The following is a 22,067-nucleotide window of genomic DNA, read 5'->3' as shown; positions in this document are numbered from 1 at the left end:
ACATAGGGCAGCAGTTACGGTAGATGTGATTTTCATTCCAGACACAGGCATGCTATCTTAAGAAGACTCCCATAAAACAAGAGCTGGATAGGAGACAGAGAAGAATTAAAACAGAAAAAGAAGAATGTAATGATGAAGAAAAAAAGTTACACAAATGATATCGGATTGCTCTGAAGAGTTAGATGTAGCAAATTCTGACCAGTCATCTTCTGGAAGTGACTTCGAAGTTAAACATTCTCTGTCACCAATAGATCAACAACCCAAGAAGCAGACGTGAATAACTTTGTTCTTGTAAAATTTCAAGTTAATGAGAAAAATTTATTTTATGTTGGAAAAGTGCTTTCTCTTAGCACTAAGAATTACAATGTTTCATTTCCAAGTAGAAGTGCTAAAATAGGGAACAGTTTCATTTTTTCAGAAGTGCCGGAAGAAGCATTGGTTAATAAAGCTGATATTACAATGATTTTGCCAGTCACCAACCTGTCGTCACACAAAAAGGCAGCATCGAGTTTGCTGATAACATTCATTGACTCCGTGACACATAACCTGATTACATAGCCGATATCTACTCATCTGATGTTTGTAGAATTCATATACAGAGTGTTTCAAAAATACGGGGCATAATTTCAGGTATGTATTTCCCATATGTAGACAATCAAAATAGTTCATTACAACATGTGTCCGGAAATGCTTCATTTCCGAGTTATGGCCTTCACAACATTGAAATTCACTGGAACGTTTTTCTTTCCGCAGGTCACTGTCATTACAGAAGATGTTCAAAATGTCCACCTTCTGCTTGAATACAGACCTCACATCGATGTCTCATTGACCTGCGAACACGATCCCAAACTCCAGGAGTATTGCGTATGTCCTCAGAACATGCCACAATTCGATTCCGAAGGGATTCCAAATCAGGCACCGGAGACGAATAAACCAATGATTTTAAATGGCCCCATAAGTAGAAATCGATAGGGTTCAGATCAGGTGAGCGTGGAGGCCAAGCAATTTGGCCACCTCTACCTATCCATTAATCAGGAAACCTTCGAGCCGTACGACTGAAGTGTGCAGGAGCGCCATCATGCAAGAAGTGAATGTGTTTACGATTGATCAGTGGAGTGTCTTCTAAAACATGATGTATGGTGTTTTCCAGGAAGTTTGTGTACGCCTGCCCCGTAAATCTGTTTACAAGTACATGGGGTCCAAGTAATCGATCACCAATGATACTGGTCCACATGTTGAGGGAGAATCGCGCCTGGTGATGAGATGGAACAGTTGCATGTGGGTTTTCATACGCCCATACATGCTGATTGTGGAAATTTGTTATGCCATCTAATGTGAACTGTGCTTCATCTGTAAATAATACTAAGGTAGGAAAGTTCGGATTTATACCACACTGCTGCAAGAACCACTGACAGAACCTAACTCGTGCAGGGTAATGTGCTGGTGACAGGGCCTGTACACGTTGCAAATGATAAGGATACAATTGATAATCTTTCAACAGTCTCCAGACAGTCGTATGAGAAACATTGACTTGCAACGCTACCCTTCGTGTGCTGATAGAAGGAGTCATATTCACAACCTCCAGAATCTCTCCTGTACTTCTGGAGTTGTAGATCTTGGTCGTCCCCTTCCCAAACCAGGAGAGTTAAATTTTCCATACTCGCACAGACGGTAATGGAGACTTACAAATGTCTTCCGATCTGGACATTGTCGCTGTGGGTACCTCTCCTAGTACAAACGACGAGACAGCGCAGCATTGCCGTCCACCTTACCGTACATGAAGTGTATCTCTGCCAGCTCTTGATTTGAATACATGTCGCACAGTATAACGCCTACACAACACTGAATGTAACCTTCGCCTCGGAATGAACTGTCAGAGTGCCCTCCTAATGTCTCCTTTGACGGCAACGACCTGCGGAAAGAAAAACGTTCCGGTGAATTTCAATGTTGTGAAGGCCATAACTCGGAAATAAAGCATTTCCGGACACATGTTGTAATGAACTATTTTGATTGTCTACATGTGGGAAATACATACCTGAAATTATGCCCCGTATTATATATACACACACACACACACACACACACAAATCAAGAGCTGGCAGAGATACACTTCATGTACGGTAAGGTGGACGGCAATGCTGCGCTGGCTCGTCGTTTGTACCAGGAGAGGTACCCACAGCGACAATGTCCAGATCGGAAGACATTTGTACGTCTCCATTACCGTCTGTGCGAGTATGGAAAATTTAACTCTCCTGGTTTGGGAAGGGGACGACCAAGATCTACAACTCCAGAAGTACAGGAGAAGATTCTGGAGGCTGTGAACATGACCCCTTCTATCAGCACATGAAGGATAGCGTTGCAAGTCAATGTTCCTTATACAACTGTCGGGAGACTGTTGAAAGAGTATCAATTGTATGCTTATCATTTGCAACGTGTACAGGCCCTGTCACCGGCACATTACCCTGCACGAGTTAGGTTCTGTCAGTGGTTCTTGCAGCAGTGTGGTGTAAATCCGAACTTTCCTGCCTTAGTATTATTTACAGATGAAGCACAGTTCACATGAGATGGCATAAAAATTTCCACAATCAGCATGTATGGGCGTATGAAAACCCACGTGCAACTGTTCCATCTCATCACCAAGTGCGGTTCTCCCTCAACATGTGGGCCAGTATCATTGGTGATCGATTAGTTGGACCCCATGTTCTTGTAAACAGACTTACGGGGCAGGCGTACACAAACTTCCTGGAAAACACCATACCTCATGTTTTAGAAGACACTCCACTTATCAATCGTCAACACATTCACTTCTTGCATGATGGCGCTCCTGCACACTTCAGTCGTATGGCTTGCCGGTACTTGGATCAAAGGTTTCCTGATTGATGGATAGGTAGAGGTGGCCAAATTGCTTGGCCTCCACACTCACCTGATCTGAACCCTCTCGATTTCTACTTATGGGGCCATTTAAAATCATTGGTTTATTCGTCTCCGGTGCCTGATTTGGAATCCCTTCGGAATCGAATTGTGGCATGTTCTGAGGATATACGCATTACTCCTGGAGTTTGGGATCGTGTTCGCAGGTCAATGAGACATCGATGTGAGGTCTGTATTCAAGCAGGAGGTGGACATTTTGAACTTCTTCTGTAATGACAACGACCTGCGGAAAGAAAAAAGGTTCTGGTGAATTGCAATGTTGTGAAGGCCATAACTCGGAAATGAAGCATTTCCGGACACATGTTGTAATGAACTATTTTGATTGTCTACATGTGGGAAATACATACCTGAAATTATGCCCCGTATTTTTAAACAGCCCGTATATATATATATATATATATATATATATATATATATATATGTCACTTCCTTGATATATTTATATTAATCGATCAGAAAATAAAGTGTCTCATTGTGGAACTGTCACTTTCTCAAGGTGGAACACTATTCACCACTACGAGACATTTTGCCATTTTGTACAATTCAGCTTTTAATCTGAAAATCCTTATCATTAGCACAAATTTATAAGATTAATTATAAAATGTAATAATGATGGAACATTGTTCACAAAGAAATGTCAATATCCACAGCAAACATTAATGCAAAAAATTTAACAAATTTTCCTGTCTCAAGGTGGACCATCTTTCCCTAGGCCTGTAAATTTATTTTTGTAAATAACAAGCACATTTATCTAAGTACGTTCTTTCGCCCTCACAGGAGTTGCAATTTCAAGATAAATATCAGTCTTGGAGACCTGTGGAATAATGTGTTCTATATCATAAATTCTTACAATATAACACCCTTCCATAAAATTCCGTTGCAATAATGGCGAATATATTTTAATGTAAAAGATCACAAACATGTACACCAATATAGGCCAAAGTTTAACGTAGAATCAATGATAACATAAGTTCTTTTTTTAATCTCGTACAGATGCAAGAAAAACAAATAATAATAGCTAAGTTAATTATATAACATTCATTTACCACTGTTATATCTAAGTTATTATGATTGTTCTTATTCACGAATGATCTCTAGAATAGTTGTTTTTTTTTTTATTCTTGTAATGTGAAGTCCACTTTTTTATTTTGGATCCCTTCAATTATCTGTTTCAAAAAAGTAGAATGGTTGCCAAATAGAGTTCAGGTGTCATGTTATTTATTCCTCACCAACACACTAACACGGTAATGCATATCAACTGCTCTCCAATAATAGAAGCAGAACACTAATACATACACTATCAAACACAAAGACGTTATATAGTATACTAGACTCACACAGAGAGCTGGTGTTCTGTCCAAAATTGAAAACAGACTGCGCATGTTTACGCCGCCATGTTACTGGCAGAAACAGAGAAGTAAACACGATAATGTCATACTTGTCCTTTGTTTTATCTCGGGTGTTTTTAGTGAACACTGTGAAAGTAATGTAAATTGATGTGATAATAGTATTAATTTTTGTTTTGTTAATATTATTATAGTTGATATGAAGTGATGTGCTTTGTAAATAGTGTGAAAGGTGATTTCCTGTGCGGCGTGTAAGTGCAATAACACGTGGCATAGAGGGTCAGGAATTTCTTTTCACAAGTAAGTGCACACGCTTTAAAATAATAAAATTGAATTCTGGAGGCTACATTGAAACTGTAATATAAGTATATCTTAGATACCATAGCTGAAAAAGTTTATAATTAGGCAACAATCTGTCTTTACAGGTTCCCTATGAAGAAGCCCGAGTTACTTCCTAAGTGGCTTGTTGCTATAATAAGAGACAAATTTGTGCCTTCACATTATGTAAAATAATTGTGTTCGTCTCATTTTAAAGATACAGATTTTTGGGAAAGTAATGGCAATAGAATTTTGAAAGATGTAACATCCCTGTTTCATTTTCCAAGCCATTTGCAAAAGGTACGATATAATATTATCTCTGTTGTTACAATATCACTATCATTAAAAATCAATCAGTAGTTTACAACAATAAAGAATACTTAATTGTTAGTACAGGTATATCAGACTGTAGAGAAATCCCATTGAGTGAATTATTTAGACTTACACATCAGATGTTAAACACAATTAGTGGAAAGATAACTTTTTGTTTTTATTCTGTAAATTTATTTATCTGCAAGATAATAAACTTTCATTGAAAATAAATAAATAAATAAATAAAACAAAACAAAACAAACAAAACAAATAAATAAATAAATAAATAAATAAATGGCTACAATAGCTAAGGCTTCTTTGTGAACTTATGATTCACAGTTCACCTATAAATAACCCTTTTATATTTTGCCGAATATATCTTACTAAAAAAAAACAAGTAATGCTATTTTATTGATATTACATATACCGGTATGCATAAAAATTACAAGCATGTACGACCACTCCGCAAGCAGTGATAATATATATATTTTTTTATTTATTTAAAATAACAATATAGTATGTAAAGAAATTCACTCATAAAAATTATGTCGTTTTATTTTGCATAAAGTGGTTATGTTTTGTTTTTAGATCGTCACGTTACCTATTGTTTGTAATGTAGCCTATTAGGTACTGGTACCTTTTGTAATTGATAGCATTTTCTTTATTAATTGAAGAATGAATTCAATGTAATTTCGCTACCTTCACGCATTATATTTTGCCAGATTATTTATGTCCTGTGGTCTGGAAGTACCGGTAATATAATTTTCGATTCTCTAAAACTTAACAACAGGTCTATAGGTACGGATTATCACATATTTATTTCACTTAAGAATTTCATTATAATAAGAACTTGTTTAATGAAGGTGCATATATTTATGTCTTGTGATCTAAAAGTAATGTATGTTCGATTCTCTGAAACCTAACAATATGCTGATTATCGTAAAATTATACATTCTATAATGTGTATTGTGTAGGCCTATTTATAGGCATATGAGCATGTTTTCTATAAATTGCTGCGTACGTATTTTCTTTCCTTTAATGCTGTGACGCATATCAATGAAACTGAATATGTTCATTTCGTCCTAATTTTACGTTAAACGTCGAAAATGGCCATAATCTTTCAATTTTAGATCATCACAGCGTTAAATTGCGTGATTTACGTACTGCTATTATGCGTCTGCTCTCCAACAGCATTCAATTTGCCCCGGTTTCCTTGTTCTGCGCAGCCGAGACTGTAGGGCCTTGATCAAACAGCGTATTATACCATAATTTAATATTGCTACTGTTCCAATTGGAAATAATTGGCTGCATTTGTATAAATATCTATTTATATTTCATGTACATCACACACATGACCAGCAAAGTGAAAAGGATAATGGATTTGGAACATCTACCAATTTGAATTAATTACTATAAATTACAATTAAACTATCTTGCATAGAGAAATTATTCAAAAACGTGCCTCGTTCCACGTACTTTTGTTGCGATTGTGCTACTATACTCTGGAGGTAGGCCTATATCTGCTCTACAGCATGCATTTCAAAGATATGGAAGTAGCTAATCAGTTGTATTAGAATTCAGCTTCTTGATCTTACATACTATATTTATTACAAATAGAAGGCATTAGAATCTAAAAGGATTTATGAAGAGCATTGTGATTGAAGGTTATTTCAAAACTCAGTTTAAACCAAAACTATTATTATCAGCTCTTAAAATACTATGAAAGAATATAAAAGCAGCATGTAACATGTGACATAAAGGCAAACATGACAAAAAACGACACTAGATTTGAAATTTCTTAGAATATACGGTAAAACGGGGTGACTTGATACACTTGGGGGTGACTTGATATGTACAAAATGTACCAAGTCTCCCAGCATATAAAACAGGGAGACTAGACATGCTGGGAGGACTTTATACATTTTATAGGTTAATGTTTCTGTTCCGAAACATGAACTTACAAAACATATCAGGTCCCCCCAGGCGTATCAAGTCACCCCGTTTTACGGTACTGAAAGTCTGCTAACTACAAACTGTGGGACATATTCATAAACCTTCATGTAATATTCTACAATGTCAAACACGTTTCACATAGGAATTGCAACCAGTGACAATCCATTTACCTCTGGTATAGGCTTCTTCTCAGCTCTATCAGTCTCATCATTCCACTGTATAGCCAAAGGATCAACCTCAGATTCCTTCTTGATTACATCCATCGCAACTATAACAGATATTTAAGTGTTAACATATCTGCAGAATGAAAGACGCGGTAATTTCTTACAAGCTTTCGATGTTTCATAGGTCGTTATTGCAGTTACGTTAAACTGTGTCTGTCAATAAGAAATTAAAATATAATTCTTTGTTTCTATTATCTCCCCTTTCCTCGCCATCTTCTGTTTCCTTTCATCTTATCTCTCCTCGTTCTTTATGTATCCTCCTTTTATGACTCTACTTTTATTTATCTTACATTTAATTATGACTACACATTTTTATTTTAACTTACCACATATGCAGTAGCTGGGATTCGCTCCGATAACCTTTCGATTTGTAGTCAGACGCTTTACCACTATGCTAGGAAGCGGTTTGGGACTCTGGTTTTGTAGACCCAACTGTCGTTTTTGAACTTATTTTACTGTATGTTTCTGTTCTCTTGTATAAGTTTAAAAAGTGAAACAAAAGAGGGCACTAATATCACTAATCGTTCAGACGAAATATGTACATTGTCAGCTGTGAGATGATAACTGCGTATGCGCGGAATGAATTGATTTGGTTAATAAAAACCTAAACTAACCAAACCTAATCTTCGTATATGCAACATGTATGACCAGAGCACGAAGGGAACTTCTGAATTTGATATGGAATGTGCATGCGAAAATAAATCCAGGTAAGAATCACGCTGACACTGCATGAGAGATCCGCGCATTTGTTTGTTCTAAATTCCGAACAGTTAATCCCGTCCTTAAAAGGCACTGTAAGCTAGATTTAGAAGAGGAAGACAACTTGTACAGCGCAGCGTGCGACACGCGAGAGAGAACACAACAGAGTAGGTAAGTGCAAGAAACAGCATAAGGAACATTGACAACTTATAAGAAATTACCAAAGAAGCTTATGTTCAGTGGTTACAATACGAAGTGCGTTTGAAAATTTCGCGGCCTGACACACTGATAGTATTGAAAACGTGTCAAAAATGCCGCCATTGTTAGTGGACATTTTGGTAGGGGAGACTGGGGATGTTTGATACACAGGAATTAAAAAAAATAATATTCTGGCCTTAAATATGCTTCCTATTGCTTTCTTTACTTAATTGCTACTTAACACAAAGCATATTGAAAATATTAACAAAATCACAATTTTAAACTTTTTTGAACACACAAAAAACAATCAATTTTTATCTGTAAGCAAAGAGTATCAGTTCTCCCTATCATGGGGATATGTGATACACTCCTTGGGGATATATGATAGTTATCTTATATTCAAAATTCACAAAATTTAAATGAGATTTTGGTTTGCAATACTAATGATTCATGTTGATAAGGTATTTCAAAGTTGTACAATGGAATATAAATAATACTTTTGCTAAAGCTAATCACAATACATTTCAACATCTTAGATCTATTCCACAGATAGTCCTTCAAAACCTTCACTAAAATCACAGAAATATCTTTTGTGACCATTAAAATTTTCTACCACTTACATGTTGATTCTAAACTGCATCCAATAAGTCTACAAGTTATCTCGTAGAAGAACATGCTCTAAATTACAGCCTAGATCATATATACCCAGATTGCTCAGCCTTATAGGCTTTGACGGTAAAAACTTTTGTCAGGTTTACTATGCTGCCACTTAGTTGTTACATAAGGAATCACGTCATAGCTCCCATTTGAATTGCATTAGTGAATGTACTGCCATCTCGTGTTCGTCTATGGCAGACGGATGGCGATCCTGGCAATTGTTCTCTTCAAAGTGCTACCGATTTTAACATAGGGATGAGCAATCTGTTATATATGTGACCTAGGCTTACAGTATCATGAAAATCTTCACATTTGCTCTATTGAAAGCTTGCAATTGCTCTTGCTCACATTGCTCTTACAATGCTTGTTGTTCCTAGTAGTCGAACAGACTTCTTTGTTGCGATTCATAAAACCCCTAAACCAATCGTACTTTGCCATTTGGTTCTCACCTCATGTAGATGGATAAGTTTTGCGATTTTGTTTGTGTGAATTCATAAGCCAATTAATTGTCTACATTTACAGTACCAAGCCCAAAATGCATTTTGGAGGCTTTTTTTTTTTAATATTCTAATGACATAGTCTCTTCTTCCCTGATGAAAATTTGTCTAGCCCTCCAGTTTGGTTCTAATGTTGTTTTCTTCTTTATATTGAATTACACACTTCTTTAAAGTCATTTTATCTACAGTGGTTCTTAGTCCCATTCCTTTGTCCGCAAACTCCTTCACTATACGCTTCACCAAATATGGATCATGATTTTTTTAACTTTAACTCACCTTTAGAATGATAGGTAAAGCACAAGAATTTTTGTATGAATAATAAATGTGAATGCAGTTTCACATAGAGATGACTGATATACGTATCACATATCCCTTGTTCACCTGTATCATACATCTCCATGGAACAAACAAACAATATACTCTTACTTGAAAAGTGGTTAGGGCTGCAGATATAATTATTTAAAGATATGTAGATAACAATCCCACAAAATAATTATTGATAAATCTTATCCACATTATTGAAAAATGATGTAATACTTACTTTGATCAGTCAGGATTGCAATTCTAGCTATAGATCATTCTTCCACTCCAAACTTGCTACAAATGACAACAAACCATCAACAGAAACAAATGAATCTCAGAACAGTAATGGTAACGATCGGGCCAACATTTATCCTGTATCATATCTGTGGTATTGTGGCATAAGCTGATAAATGTACAGGTTCCTTATTTCAAAGGAGAGCAGTTTTAAAGGTTGTTCTTTCAGGAAAAATCAGGGATACATTACAAGAAAATTAAATTTTTTATTAGTACTAGCAGTAGCTAATACGAGTAGACATACTATATTTTCCCGTAACGTCAAACAAACATATTTAACTTATCCAGACAATAAAATACTTTTGGTGAATACGGTCGAGGTGGGTTCCGCCAAGTTGTTGACTGGGGGATGGAATGGTGACTCTCATGCTTTTCTTTTCGAAAATTAATCGACATAACACCACCCAGCCCTTTTTGTTTTCTCTTCTTTTTCATCGCTCTATTTCTCTTCCCCGACCACCTTTGCACGTGGAACGCCCACCACATCATCACACCCATTTTCTTCCTTGTATCACCGCTGTACAGATTTGCAAGACTGGATTTGTTGAGAATGCCTGATTAGGCCTCATTTCCTCCTCTTCTAGTTAATTATATCCATTAGTAGGTTAAGTTCCCTAGGCTTATAACGCCCGTCTCACTAGCGGAAATCTTTCCTATTTCTGTGGTCCTGTCCCACGGTCTCGAACGCGACTTCCGAATTGTGTGGCCAGACAGGGTGCCCAGCAACGAAGCAATAGTGGACCCTTCATATTGCTCCTATATGCAAAGTTTAGGTGCCGAGCCCGGACCAGACATCAAGTACACTCACGTAGAGCCCCAATGGGGGCCCGAGGCGATTTAGACGCTCCGGTAACCGACTCTGCTCACTGGGACGGATATATCGCTCTGACGTGTTACCACTGACTAATGGGTGTCGCAACCACAAGTTCTCTGAAGTTGCACGCTATCAGATTACTCCGGCTTTGGTGGCCGAGGTCAGAGTTAGCCGAGTAGTCCAGTGTGTAGAGTGAGGAGCCATGGGCGGTTATTCTCGTGGTAGGGGCATAAAACTGCGACTTGCCTCTAGTGTAAGACTTGTCATTAGGTGTGTAATGTCGAGTTTGATGGGTAACTTGAGTGAGTTGGTTTGCTTGGGATCGGGCTGTGGGAGGGTTCTCATAGCCAGCACAGACTGCGAAGAATTTTTAAGTGTTTTTTCTTACGTCTCCCTGGTGGCAGGCTGACACTAACGGTTCCGTAGAGGGGGCCAGTTAAAAATGTTCCGTGCTCTTCTTCCCCCACTCCTCATAAAAAATCTAAAAAAGACGAATCAAAAAATGTACAGTTACTGGTGGTCGTATGAAAAACACGGCTATGGTTCTGGTTCCCGAGAATATCAATGTTTATATGCCACCTCTAAAGTAAATAAGTATTACACTCTCAGCCCATTTTATATCAGACGTGCACTTGATGGGGAAAGTCAAGGACGTCTCTGCAGTCCACTACAGGTTGGAAATTAAAGGATCTGATGCAAAAACAGTCTACGGAATAAGTCAGAGTTGGAAGTAATTCTTGTCGAAATCTTCGAAGAGTTTTGTTTAATGCTTCCATTGCTCCTCGGATAGTTCTCTTATTGGTAATAAAGCTGATTTCACAATAGATGCCTCATGAATATGAATTTTGTGCACTGTTGGTAGCATATAATACCATGGGTATAATTTGACGAACAGCTCTGCGGTCTTTCTGCAATATATATTGAATCGCGATTCACTTATATTTTGAAAACATGATATTGTAGTATGAATCACACTGAATAGTGAAATTAAATAATAATCAACTCCAGTTATTTTAGATGCTTCTTTAATATTTTTGAAGAATCTTCTTGCCATGTTCCCATCATGTGTGGTCCCATATCCAGGCTTCGATGTATCTAAAATAAGCTCTAATCTATTTCGAAATGCATCTTGAATAGTTTTCTTTCTTTTCTTCATAATTTCTCGACTTCCATCTCGTACATTTGCCTTCCATTTCTAAATTCAAGCAGGTAAGATATATGTAATACTCATTCAAAAAACATTATCTGTGCATATATAATTGATAATCTAAAAATAAAATTTGAGGTATCTTCTGACTGTTGTAAAAATTCAAGATTATTCATTTGTGAAATTTTTGCACCACAGAAGTAGCACTTCATACTGGATGACTTGGCTAATGCATTACGTATTTTCCCGTCTATCATAGTTCAATTAGTGAAAACTGAACTGTGATGTTACCTAATATAAATGGTTGCAAGTCCTGTATCTGATTTTCTACATATTCTCTCTCTACTTGGGCTATTTCTGTAGTCTCGTGTACCCTCTGAAGGCGAATAGGTTTGCAGAATCGCGTTGATGAAGGACGGGGATTCTTCCATGCAACATCTCCACTTTCAGTATCAACCAAGCGCAAGGGAACCGATGACGTAAGAAATAAATTTACGTCACTTTTCTCTTTTTGATTCCATATCTGTTTATATTGCGAATGACCAGAGCTGCAGTCAAAATCCCATTTACAATGCAACATGTAGTTTTTATCTTTGTTACTTAGAAGTGAAATATTCAAGATTCTATAGGCTGTATGATGTAACAGAGACCGTAATTTGACGTCTCATTCATTTTCGGTCACTTGTATGCCTTTGGGGTAAGTTTACTTTTCAGCTTCTAAAATGGATTGATAACTGGGGTAGAGATCATGGTTATGTGTAACTGCCATTTTTCTGATTGTTTTATATTGATGTCTGGACAGATTTGAATTTATTATTAATGAAAGAGCTTCTTCATTTGTGAGTCTAGTACTTCCCTTTTTTTCTTTCCTCCAATAATGACTAATTCTTTTGCCTCTGCTTTGTGTTGGGTTATTACTTCTTTTAACAATTTGGCTGCTGCTTCATCACCTCCTGACCTTAAACTCATTACTGTTGCATAAGAGAGCTCTTCAGAAGACACATTTTCTCTCGTTTCTTTTGTTTTTCTTCGTTTACTTCTTTCTCTTCATTCCCCAAATACTTTTGTAGGACGACAGTGACCCAGCTTTACCGATGTGCTTGGAATATCTGTATGCTTTTTCAGCGTTGATACACATGAAATATTTTCAATAGGCAATGTTATGTCATGATCTAACCAACGAGAATATCTGTTTGAAAAATTTGTTTCACTATAACCACACTTCACCCATCACTGATAATACAGAAGAAAAAAATGTAGTCTAATGGCATTGTATAACTTTTTTATAGCACTAAAATCAGTATTAAATTCAAATTTATTAGTCAAATATGACGTGATATAATTTTCTTGTTGCATAAGCGATTTGTTTCTCCATTATCTAATTTTATGGTGAAGTTCACGGTGACTCACAGAGAAATTCATTTTGCACTTGCACAATAAACTCACCCTGAACCACTTAATGTATCAAGATGACTGAATACAGTTAGTGTTTCAGTCAGCTTGGAAAGAACCCCCTTTTAAATGGAAAGTAAACAGAACGCGAGTTATGACTATGAGCTATCACAGTTGTGGCATATGAGAATTGAGGAAACAGTGCACAGGGGTAATCTTGGGCTCGTAGAGATTACTCTTGGATAATCTTGGAGATGAAACCTTCAACATTCCCTAAACGAAGCCTTCCCTTAACAGCTGTGTAAGTTTCACAGTGTACATATTTATACATTTTTTTTAATACTCTCTATATATTTGGGTACCTCTTTAAAAATTATACTTGCCTTTAAAAAATTCTAATTAATACTAAAATATAATATTAATTTAGGTGTTAGTGTGTATAATGTAAAAGACATATAACATTATATAATAAAAATATTTACTATTATTTTTATCCATTTTTGAAACTTGATCACGGCTCTTTTAAAATCACATCACTAAGGTAAAATTACACAAGTTAGGATGTCACTTTTGAACAAATATATCGTGAAATATGTATGTTATTATTAATAAATGACCTGTAATTTTTTAAGGTCAAGTATTGTAAAATTATTAGAATGTGATTTAAATATTCTGTATCGAAGATGAAAAAATTATTTTTACCAGATTTTAAGTGATCCAGACCACTGTGTGTCGTTCCTTTCCATCCAGACCACTGTGTGTCGTTCCTTTCCATTTTATTGTGTTACAGGACAGTAGAATGTAATAATATAAGAAAAAAATAACATTACTATTACGCAACTGTATTTTTCCAAATCTAACATTAAATTTATATTATTCATATCACTAAAGAACATAACAGAATATAAAAGGTAACTTGAATATTATTTATTTCACTAAAGAATGGTGACAGAATATAAATGATAATGAGAATATTATTTATAACCCTAAAGAACGATAAGACAATATAAATGATAACTTGAATATTATTTATATCGCTAAAGAACGATTACAGAATATAAATGGCAAATTGAATATTATTTACATCGCTAAAGAATAACAAAATAAAATGATAACTTGAACACGTCTCGAACTCACAACCTTCGAATCTACGAGACGGAGATATTGATTGACTCCATAGTTCCGAAACTGCTTCTACAAGAGCAAGCATCGTATAACATCACCATGATCCGAATTGGACTCAGAAAATATTCGCTCTTCACGAGTGCAGAAACTTTTTTTTTTTTGACAGCTATAAGACAATATAAATGATAGCTATACACAAATCGAACATTCTACCTATAAGTTCTGTTTAAAGTTGCATGAAAATATTTTTGATAGAAATGTTATTAATTTTGTTTAAATTCACCCCGTATAAAAGGATATTTCATAAAGTTTTATGAAAAATATGTTAGACAGAAAAGAAGTTAGTAATATTGTGTTAATTTACTCCCTAGAAAAGGGTAGTTCCCCTTATACAAACGTAACCAGAGTTTGTAATGAAATTAAATACGTTACCCTGAAGATTTGCATAAAGTTTGATGAAAATCTGTTGAACAGGAGAGAAAACTGAACACTGTGACACCTAATCTAACCTAACTTGTAACATAATACACACCTAATATAACCTAACCTAACCTGTCATATAATACTATATACCTCGAGTAACATTACTCACGTTTAGTATCATGCATGTATTACCAAACCTGCTACTCGTGTCGGGGGCCATCTAGTGGAAGTGGATCGTATTCTGCCATAATACCAGGAAGAAAATATTGCGACTTTCATAATAATTACATTTAGTTCGTTCAGTGTATGTTTTGTGATATATTAAAGTGTTAATGTAGCGATAATTGAACACGTTATTTGAGAAACCCCTGATGTCCAAAATCATAAAATTTTCAGGAGAGATAAAAAACTAAATATTTCCCATATGAAAATAATTTTATGGAAATATATATTTTTCCCTTAATTTTACGTTGTAACTACATGTTTCAAGTTCAAAATTGAGGTTTTAACACAAGTCAGTTCCTCAGGAAAATTATTTAAATATTTGTGACATGAGGGCTTTCTCAAATAAAAGATTAAATGTGGGAAATTATGTCATTATTAATGAAGCAGAATGCGATAGAAAGTATTGTATTGTTGTAAAGTATTAATACACGTATTATATAGGATGTGGCAGTGGGATATGACGATTTTTATAGCCCTGTTGTGGGACACTCAGGACGAATTGAAAGGAAAAACATATACTGAAGTAATCTAGTACAATGCAATTTATTAATGTTTGATTACTTTTAAAAAATTACATTTCGAAGTAGCCTCCATGGCAACGAATACATTCTTGTAATCTGCAATGAAAATTCTGCATAACTCACCCCAACAAAACGGATTCGGTGGCACTAATTTCGTTCTTTATGTTTTGTTTCAGCTGGATGATGGTGCGAGGCTTGTTGCGATATACCCTACTTTTGAGATAACCGCATAGGAAGTAATCAGCTGCAGTCAGGTCTGGAGATCTTGGCGGCAAGGCAATGTCTTCAAATCGTGACATTATTTGTCCTGGAAACATATTTCGCAGTCAGTTCATTGAACCATGAGCAGTGTGCGCTGATTATTTCCTACGGTGTTATCTCAAAAGTAGGGTATATTGCAACAAGCCTCGAACCATCATCCAACTGAAACAAAACATAAGGAACGAAATTAGTGCTACCGAACCTGTTTTTGGGGCGAGTTGTGCAGAACTTTCATAGCAGATTGTAGGAATGTATTCATTGCCGTGGAGGCTACTTATGGAATGTAATTTTTAAAAAGTAATCAAACATTATTAAATTGCAATGTACTGGATTACTTTCAGTAAATGTGTTCCCTTTCAATTCTTCCCGAGTGCCCCACAACAGGGCTCTAAAAATCGTCATATCCCACTGCCACACCCTATATTTTGATGTCTACAAAAATAATTATTGGTATGAGTCAATAATACTGTGAAAAAAGTTGGTTGATAAGAATTTTCTATTAAATCATCCTTAGGTAAAGTCACACACACAGCAATGTCCAGTTATATCAAATCATACTAATGCTACCAACATATAAATATACAACTTTTTAACATTATTTACTTACTTATGGCTCTTAAGGAACCCGGAGGTTCATTGTTGCCCTTACATAAGCCCGCCATCAGCCCATATCCTGAGCAAGATTATTCCAGTGTCTACAATCATATCCCACCTCCCTCAAATCCATTTTAATCTTATCCTCCCGTCTACATCTCGGCCTCCCTAAAGGTCTTTTTCCCTCCGGTCTCCCAACTAACACTCTATATGCAATCCTAGATTCGTCCATACTGCTACATGCCCTGCCCATCTCAAACGTCTGGATTTAATGTTTCGAATTATATTAAGTGAAGAATACAATGCGTGCAGTTCTGCGTTATGTAACTTTCTCCATTTTCCTGTAACTTCATCCCTCTTAACCCCAGATATTTTCCTAAGCACCTTATTCTCAAACATCTTTAACCTCTGTTTCTCTCTCAAAGTGACAGTCAAAGTTTCACAACCATAAAGAACAACCGGTAATGTGTCTGTGTGTGTTATAAATACTAACTTTCAGGTTTTTTGAAAGCAGACTGGATGATAAAAGTTTCTCAACCGAATAACAGACATTTCCCGTATTTAGTCTGTGTTTAATTTCCTACCGAGACTTTTTAACATTACCAACATATAAATATTAAACAGTTTCAAAGCTATTCCAAAATCATAGAAAGTGATGTAATTGAGAAAACCCTCATGTCCTGTACTTGAGGGGTTTCTCAAATATATGCATTTTTCAACGGGCTCTTTATGCTAGAAGAATGACTAAATTTGAGGGATTTCTTCATAAAACGATGTATCGACCCCAAAAGATATTATATGATGCGTATCTCAATTTTGAAAAAAAAAATGGACGAGTGGTTTTTCAAATAACCTGTTCAATTATATATATATATATATATATATATATATATATATATATATATATATATATATATAACATATAAGAATTGAAATGTGTTGTGACTGTAATAAAAGTATTGAAAATTGGTTTATAGCGCCACATTGGCAGTGATAAATGTGCAATATTCCTTCAGTGGCCAGTGAATACTATGCCTTGAATATATTTTTGCCAACATTGTACATATCAGCTTCTGCCATAACACCACAGATCCCTGTGTATCAAATATCCTCGGTTTCCCCTATGTTAGTTCAAGCACGAAAAATCATAATTTTCTGTTCGTTATATTTTGTGTAGCTTTTATAAAATGCCACATTGCATTCTGAAAGTAATTCCTATTAAGCTTAAGTATATGCAAACTTTTACTTTGTCATTTATACAAGTGCCCCCAAGTAGTGTAAGCTATAACCTCTTACAAAGTAGCATGAATGTAAAATTAATGAATGCCTGTAACCGCACAATAAGAGTCCTGTAATAATAATAATTACTCCAAAGACAAAAGGTGGCAATAGCGACAGATACGGACTTAACACTATAAAATATCAAAATGAAAATAAACAACAATTTTATCTGATAACCTCACTCTGCCTTCTGTCCGTCACAATAACTAGAATAAACGATTCCGGGATATGAACAGCTTCAACTACGATCAAGTGTGCCGTGATCACGGAAACAAGTTAAAAAAAGTGCGAATAATAATAATAATAATAATAATAATAATAATAATAATGTTTTATTTTCGCTGGCAGAGTTAAGGCCATAAGGCCTCCTCTTCTACTCAATCAGCCTTAATCAATACAATACATATTTAAATTACGAATATTCACATTACACTTAAAAGGTTCTCTAGCAATATTCTTCAGTTAAGTTAACGACTAGTAGACTACACATTTATTTAAATTTAGATAAACCTATAAGGTAAAGTAGCAACTTAATTTATGAGCTAATTTAATTCAATAAATTATAATTAATTTGAGATTTGAGATGAAAATTAATTTAATATAAGCTTACTAGACTATGTTACAGGGAGAAAAAAAAATATATAGGCCTATATATAAATCTAAAATATATTTCTATAATGAGAATATTAATGTAATTGCCATTAGAGGTTTTGTAAATCTATTTAGAGAAATTAATGATAATACTGTAATAAGAATGGACAGATGTCAGTTTCATTATATGTAATAAATATTAATCAGCAGTTAATTTGTTAAGTAACAATTTATGTAATTTTGACCTAAATGAAGTTATTGTCCAACAACCCCTTGCATCACTCGGAAGCGAGTTCCAATTTCTAGCAAATGAAACTGTATAAGATGAAGAATATAACGATGTCTTGTGGTAGGGTATAATGAGTAAATTGTTGTGATGAGATCTTGTACTTAGCTAATGATGTGCGGATAAATTTTGAAAACGAGAAACCAAATAGATTGAGGTAGCGGTGCGCAGAATTTGAAATAAGAGAACAAGAGAATGCAGGGCTCGTCGATCGCTTAGCCTTAGCCAAGACAGAATTTGGAAAGACTGGGAAACATGATCATACTTACGAATATTACAAATATAACGGACGCACGCATTATGCACACGTTGTAGCCTGCTGCCCAAATTTCCATTTAGGTTACTTAATATAATATCGCAGAATTCGAAGTGTGGCATCACGAGTGTTTGTACAAGGATTAACTTTAATTTATCAGGAAGAAAGTGCTTCAGTCGCTTTAATGAGTGAGTAATAGAAAATATTTTTTTTTTGGAAGCGTGATTCATTTGTTCATTCCATTCCAGGTGACAATCCATAAAAATGCCAAGGTTGTTCACAGTTGAGCTGTATGGAATAGTAGTATTATTTACAATTATCGGTAGCAAATTTTGTTTGTCACACTTTGATCTTTGATGTTCTATTAAGATAGCCTGCGATTTACTTGCATTTAGATTAAGTCCGTGCGTTTTCGACCATATGGATATTGAATTCAAGTCATCATTAACTTTAGTTATAGCGTCATTTATGTTGTTAGGTCGGGTATGCAGATAGATTTGTATGTCGTCAGCATAAATATGGTATCGACAGTATGTTAGATTAGAAGAAATATCATTAATATAAATATAAAATAGTAAAGGTCCTAGAACAGAGCCTTGTGGTACGCCAGTCTTCGTAGTACGCCAAGTGGAATAACGATTATTAATAGACACGCACTGTTGGCGTTCACGAAGATAGGAGTCCATCCACGCTAAGGCATTATCAGAAAAATGCAGTGCTCTTAATTTTGCAATTAGTAAGTCAATGTCTAAAAGTATTGTGATCTGTCCTTTGTCTAAAGCTTCACATGTATCCTCAGTCACTTTAAGCAGTGCAGTCGATTTGCTCTGTTCCGTTCTGAAGCCTGACTGATAAGGGTCAAGAATATTATGAGCATTGAGGTAATCTGTCAGTTGCTTGTGCACAATTCGTTCCAAAGCCTTTGAGAGAACAGGAAGAATACTAAATGGTCTATAGTCATTAGGTGTTACAGGTAGCTTAATTTTAGGAAGGGGATCAACAATAGCCTTTTTCCATATGTCTGGATAATGTGAAGTCATTATGGATGCAATGAATATATGGGTTAGTGTCGGAAGAATTATGTCCATAATTTTGCTCAGAAGTTCTATATTTATATTGTCTATTCCTTGTGATTTTGACTTGATGCGCTTTAGTGCTGATTTTACGTCAGAAGTTGTTATGTAGGAAAAGAAGAACTTATCTCGTGCTGTGGCGGGTGTCGAGATGAATTTATTAATAGTCTGTTGTTTCGTTGCGGCGTCAGGTGCATGGGTAGTGGTGGATGTGAAGTAATTGTTTAGATCATCTAGACAAATAGTATTGTCAATTTGTGACTTAGATTGTCCCAGTCCCATTGACCTAACATTTCTCCACATATCGGATGCTCTAATATCAGGTTCAATGAGGCAGTAAGCATTTCTAAGCTTAGCATTTCTAATCGTCTGTGTGGTCATATTTCTTAGTCGCTTGTACCGCAAGAAATCTGTGTCACTTTTCAGTCTCTTGAATTTCCGAAAAGCTTCGTCTCTGTCTCTCATCAGTGATCGGATTTCTGTCGTCATCCATGGAGCTGGAGGTCTCGTAATGTGTCTAGTTTTTATTGGGGCATGTTTGTCATATAAAGTAACAACAATGTTGTTAAAAGCTTGTAATTTTTCGTCTACTGTACGGAGAGTCCAAATATCACGCCATGGCAGTAATAACGCATCAGAAATTAAAGAGGCGTCGTTGATATGTCGCAGTTCTCTATACTGAATTCGTTTTGGTGTTGCCTTACGACACTGCAATGCATACTCTACAAATATAAGATCATGAAGATCATGTGCAGAAATCCCAGGCACCGGTAGTTGTCCGTGCGTTATTATTTTGTGGGGATTTGTAGTTGCTATGATGTCAAGTAGTGTTTCTGCAGTCTTGGAGCGGTAGAATTGTCATATTGCAGGCCGCAAACATGGTTGAGAGCCGTACACTGGAAGAGGACGTTACTAGAAGATTGTTGTTAAAGTCACCCATTACTACAACGTATTCATAAAGCGGCAAAATATCTAAAAGTGAATTTTCTACGTCAGTTAAATGATTTACCTTCGGTGGTATATAGACAACGCACAGAAGACACTTTTGTAGACTTGCATAAATTTCAATAAACAAATATTCAGGCCCTGCACTGAACTCGGAGGGAGAATGAAGAATAACTTTAGGTCGAAGATCAGATCTAATGTAAGCTGCTACACCGCCGCACCCTTTGCCTATTCTGTAATTTCGACACAGTATATAACCATTATATATTATAATATATTACGACCAACCAGTTAGAAAGAGAAACGTATAGTGTGGTCACAGTCTACTACATACAGTCACGATTCTTGGGATGATTTTTTTGCCAACGAGTTGCATTTCTCGCGATAGTTGCTAGCCGCTTGGAGCGCTGTGAGTACTAGGAACAATAGACTGTGTCACTGCCATCGTGATCTAATACAGGACTTAAGGCAGGCAATGTGACTCGCTTAACCCAAAGACGTTTTATAGTTTAACCTAGACTCACTACGAGCGCTGTTCCTCGACCAAAAATTGAACACTTTCACGCATCTCCATCTTGGGGCAGAGAGCCATATGATTACAATATGTTTACATCACAATTCCGCTTAATTTGAAATAACATAGAAGGTTATTCAGTATTATTGAATGTGTAAGGAGTACGTGCGTATTAATTTAATCAATAGTGTGTGTGTGTGTGTGTGTATATATATATATATATATATATATAGTGTTTATATAGTTTAAATGAATCGTTCTCCTGTGATATACGTGAAATCACAGTGTAGGCCTACTATTGTGCTGCATATGAGGCCTATACAAATAGTATTTTAATCATATTTCTTTGTTATAAGTGAAACCATCGTGTGATCTTGTGCTGCATACAACTGTACAAATAGTGTTCTTTTATCATTTATTTTCATCGTACTCCTATATAAATTCCCTAAGTGGAATCATGGTGCATAGTTGTGCCGCATACAACTGTACGAATCGACGTAAGAAGAATTCGGAAATTTCTTTTCACAAGTAAGTTAGTTACATATTGTATTAGGATACTGCAAATGACTGAGAACATTAGTACATATTTATTGTGTTAATAGAAGAGAATGTTTTATAGGAGTAAGCGCAAACTTTATTTTTAGGTTTCCATTGCAAAAGCCTGAGCTTCTCTGTAAATGGTTATCTGCTGTAAAACGCGATGTATTTATACCATCAATTCACCACCAGTATTGCTTTGCACAAGAAGATAGTTAGACAGCATCTCTCTAAATCAATTTTATTTATGAACCAATAAGTGAGTGCAAAATAAATGTGGGTAAGTATTTTCATACTATCTAGATATGGTCTAGTTACAATATTTTGACATTCTTGCACATATCCGAATT

The 22,067-nt window shown here is 35.7% G+C and overlaps 1 protein-coding gene across 10 annotated transcripts in view; it reads right to left on the bottom strand.

The window, feature by feature from the left end:
• LOC138692620 (zinc finger protein 235-like) overlaps positions 1–17,741 on the bottom strand; it is a 44,160-nt gene extending 26,419 nt beyond the window's left edge. The window contains exons 1-5 of one of the 10 annotated variants that reach the window (XM_069815656.1): positions 17,603–17,730; positions 9,677–9,732; positions 7,411–7,556; positions 7,031–7,128; positions 2,924–3,154 (exon numbers count right to left, since the gene is read on the bottom strand). In XM_069815656.1, the coding sequence (XP_069671757.1) occupies positions 2,924–3,028 (105 nt within the window). In that variant the 5' untranslated portion in view covers positions 3,029–3,154; positions 7,031–7,128; positions 7,411–7,556; positions 9,677–9,732; positions 17,603–17,730. Of the gene's footprint in view, positions 1–2,923; positions 3,155–7,030; positions 7,129–7,410; positions 17,102–17,602 lie in introns of those variants that run through there. The other 9 variants (XM_069815657.1, XM_069815659.1, XM_069815654.1 and 6 more) reach the window with 9 other exon arrangements.
• Between the last annotated feature and the right edge of the window lie 4,326 nt (positions 17,742–22,067).

This window comes from Periplaneta americana, chromosome 17 (genome assembly GCF_040183065.1).
Source record: "Periplaneta americana isolate PAMFEO1 chromosome 17, P.americana_PAMFEO1_priV1, whole genome shotgun sequence".
Lineage (NCBI taxonomy): Eukaryota > Metazoa > Arthropoda > Insecta > Blattodea > Blattidae > Periplaneta > Periplaneta americana.
The sequence above is the reverse complement of the archived record's forward strand: the minus strand, read 5'-3'. Positions and strand labels throughout refer to the sequence as shown.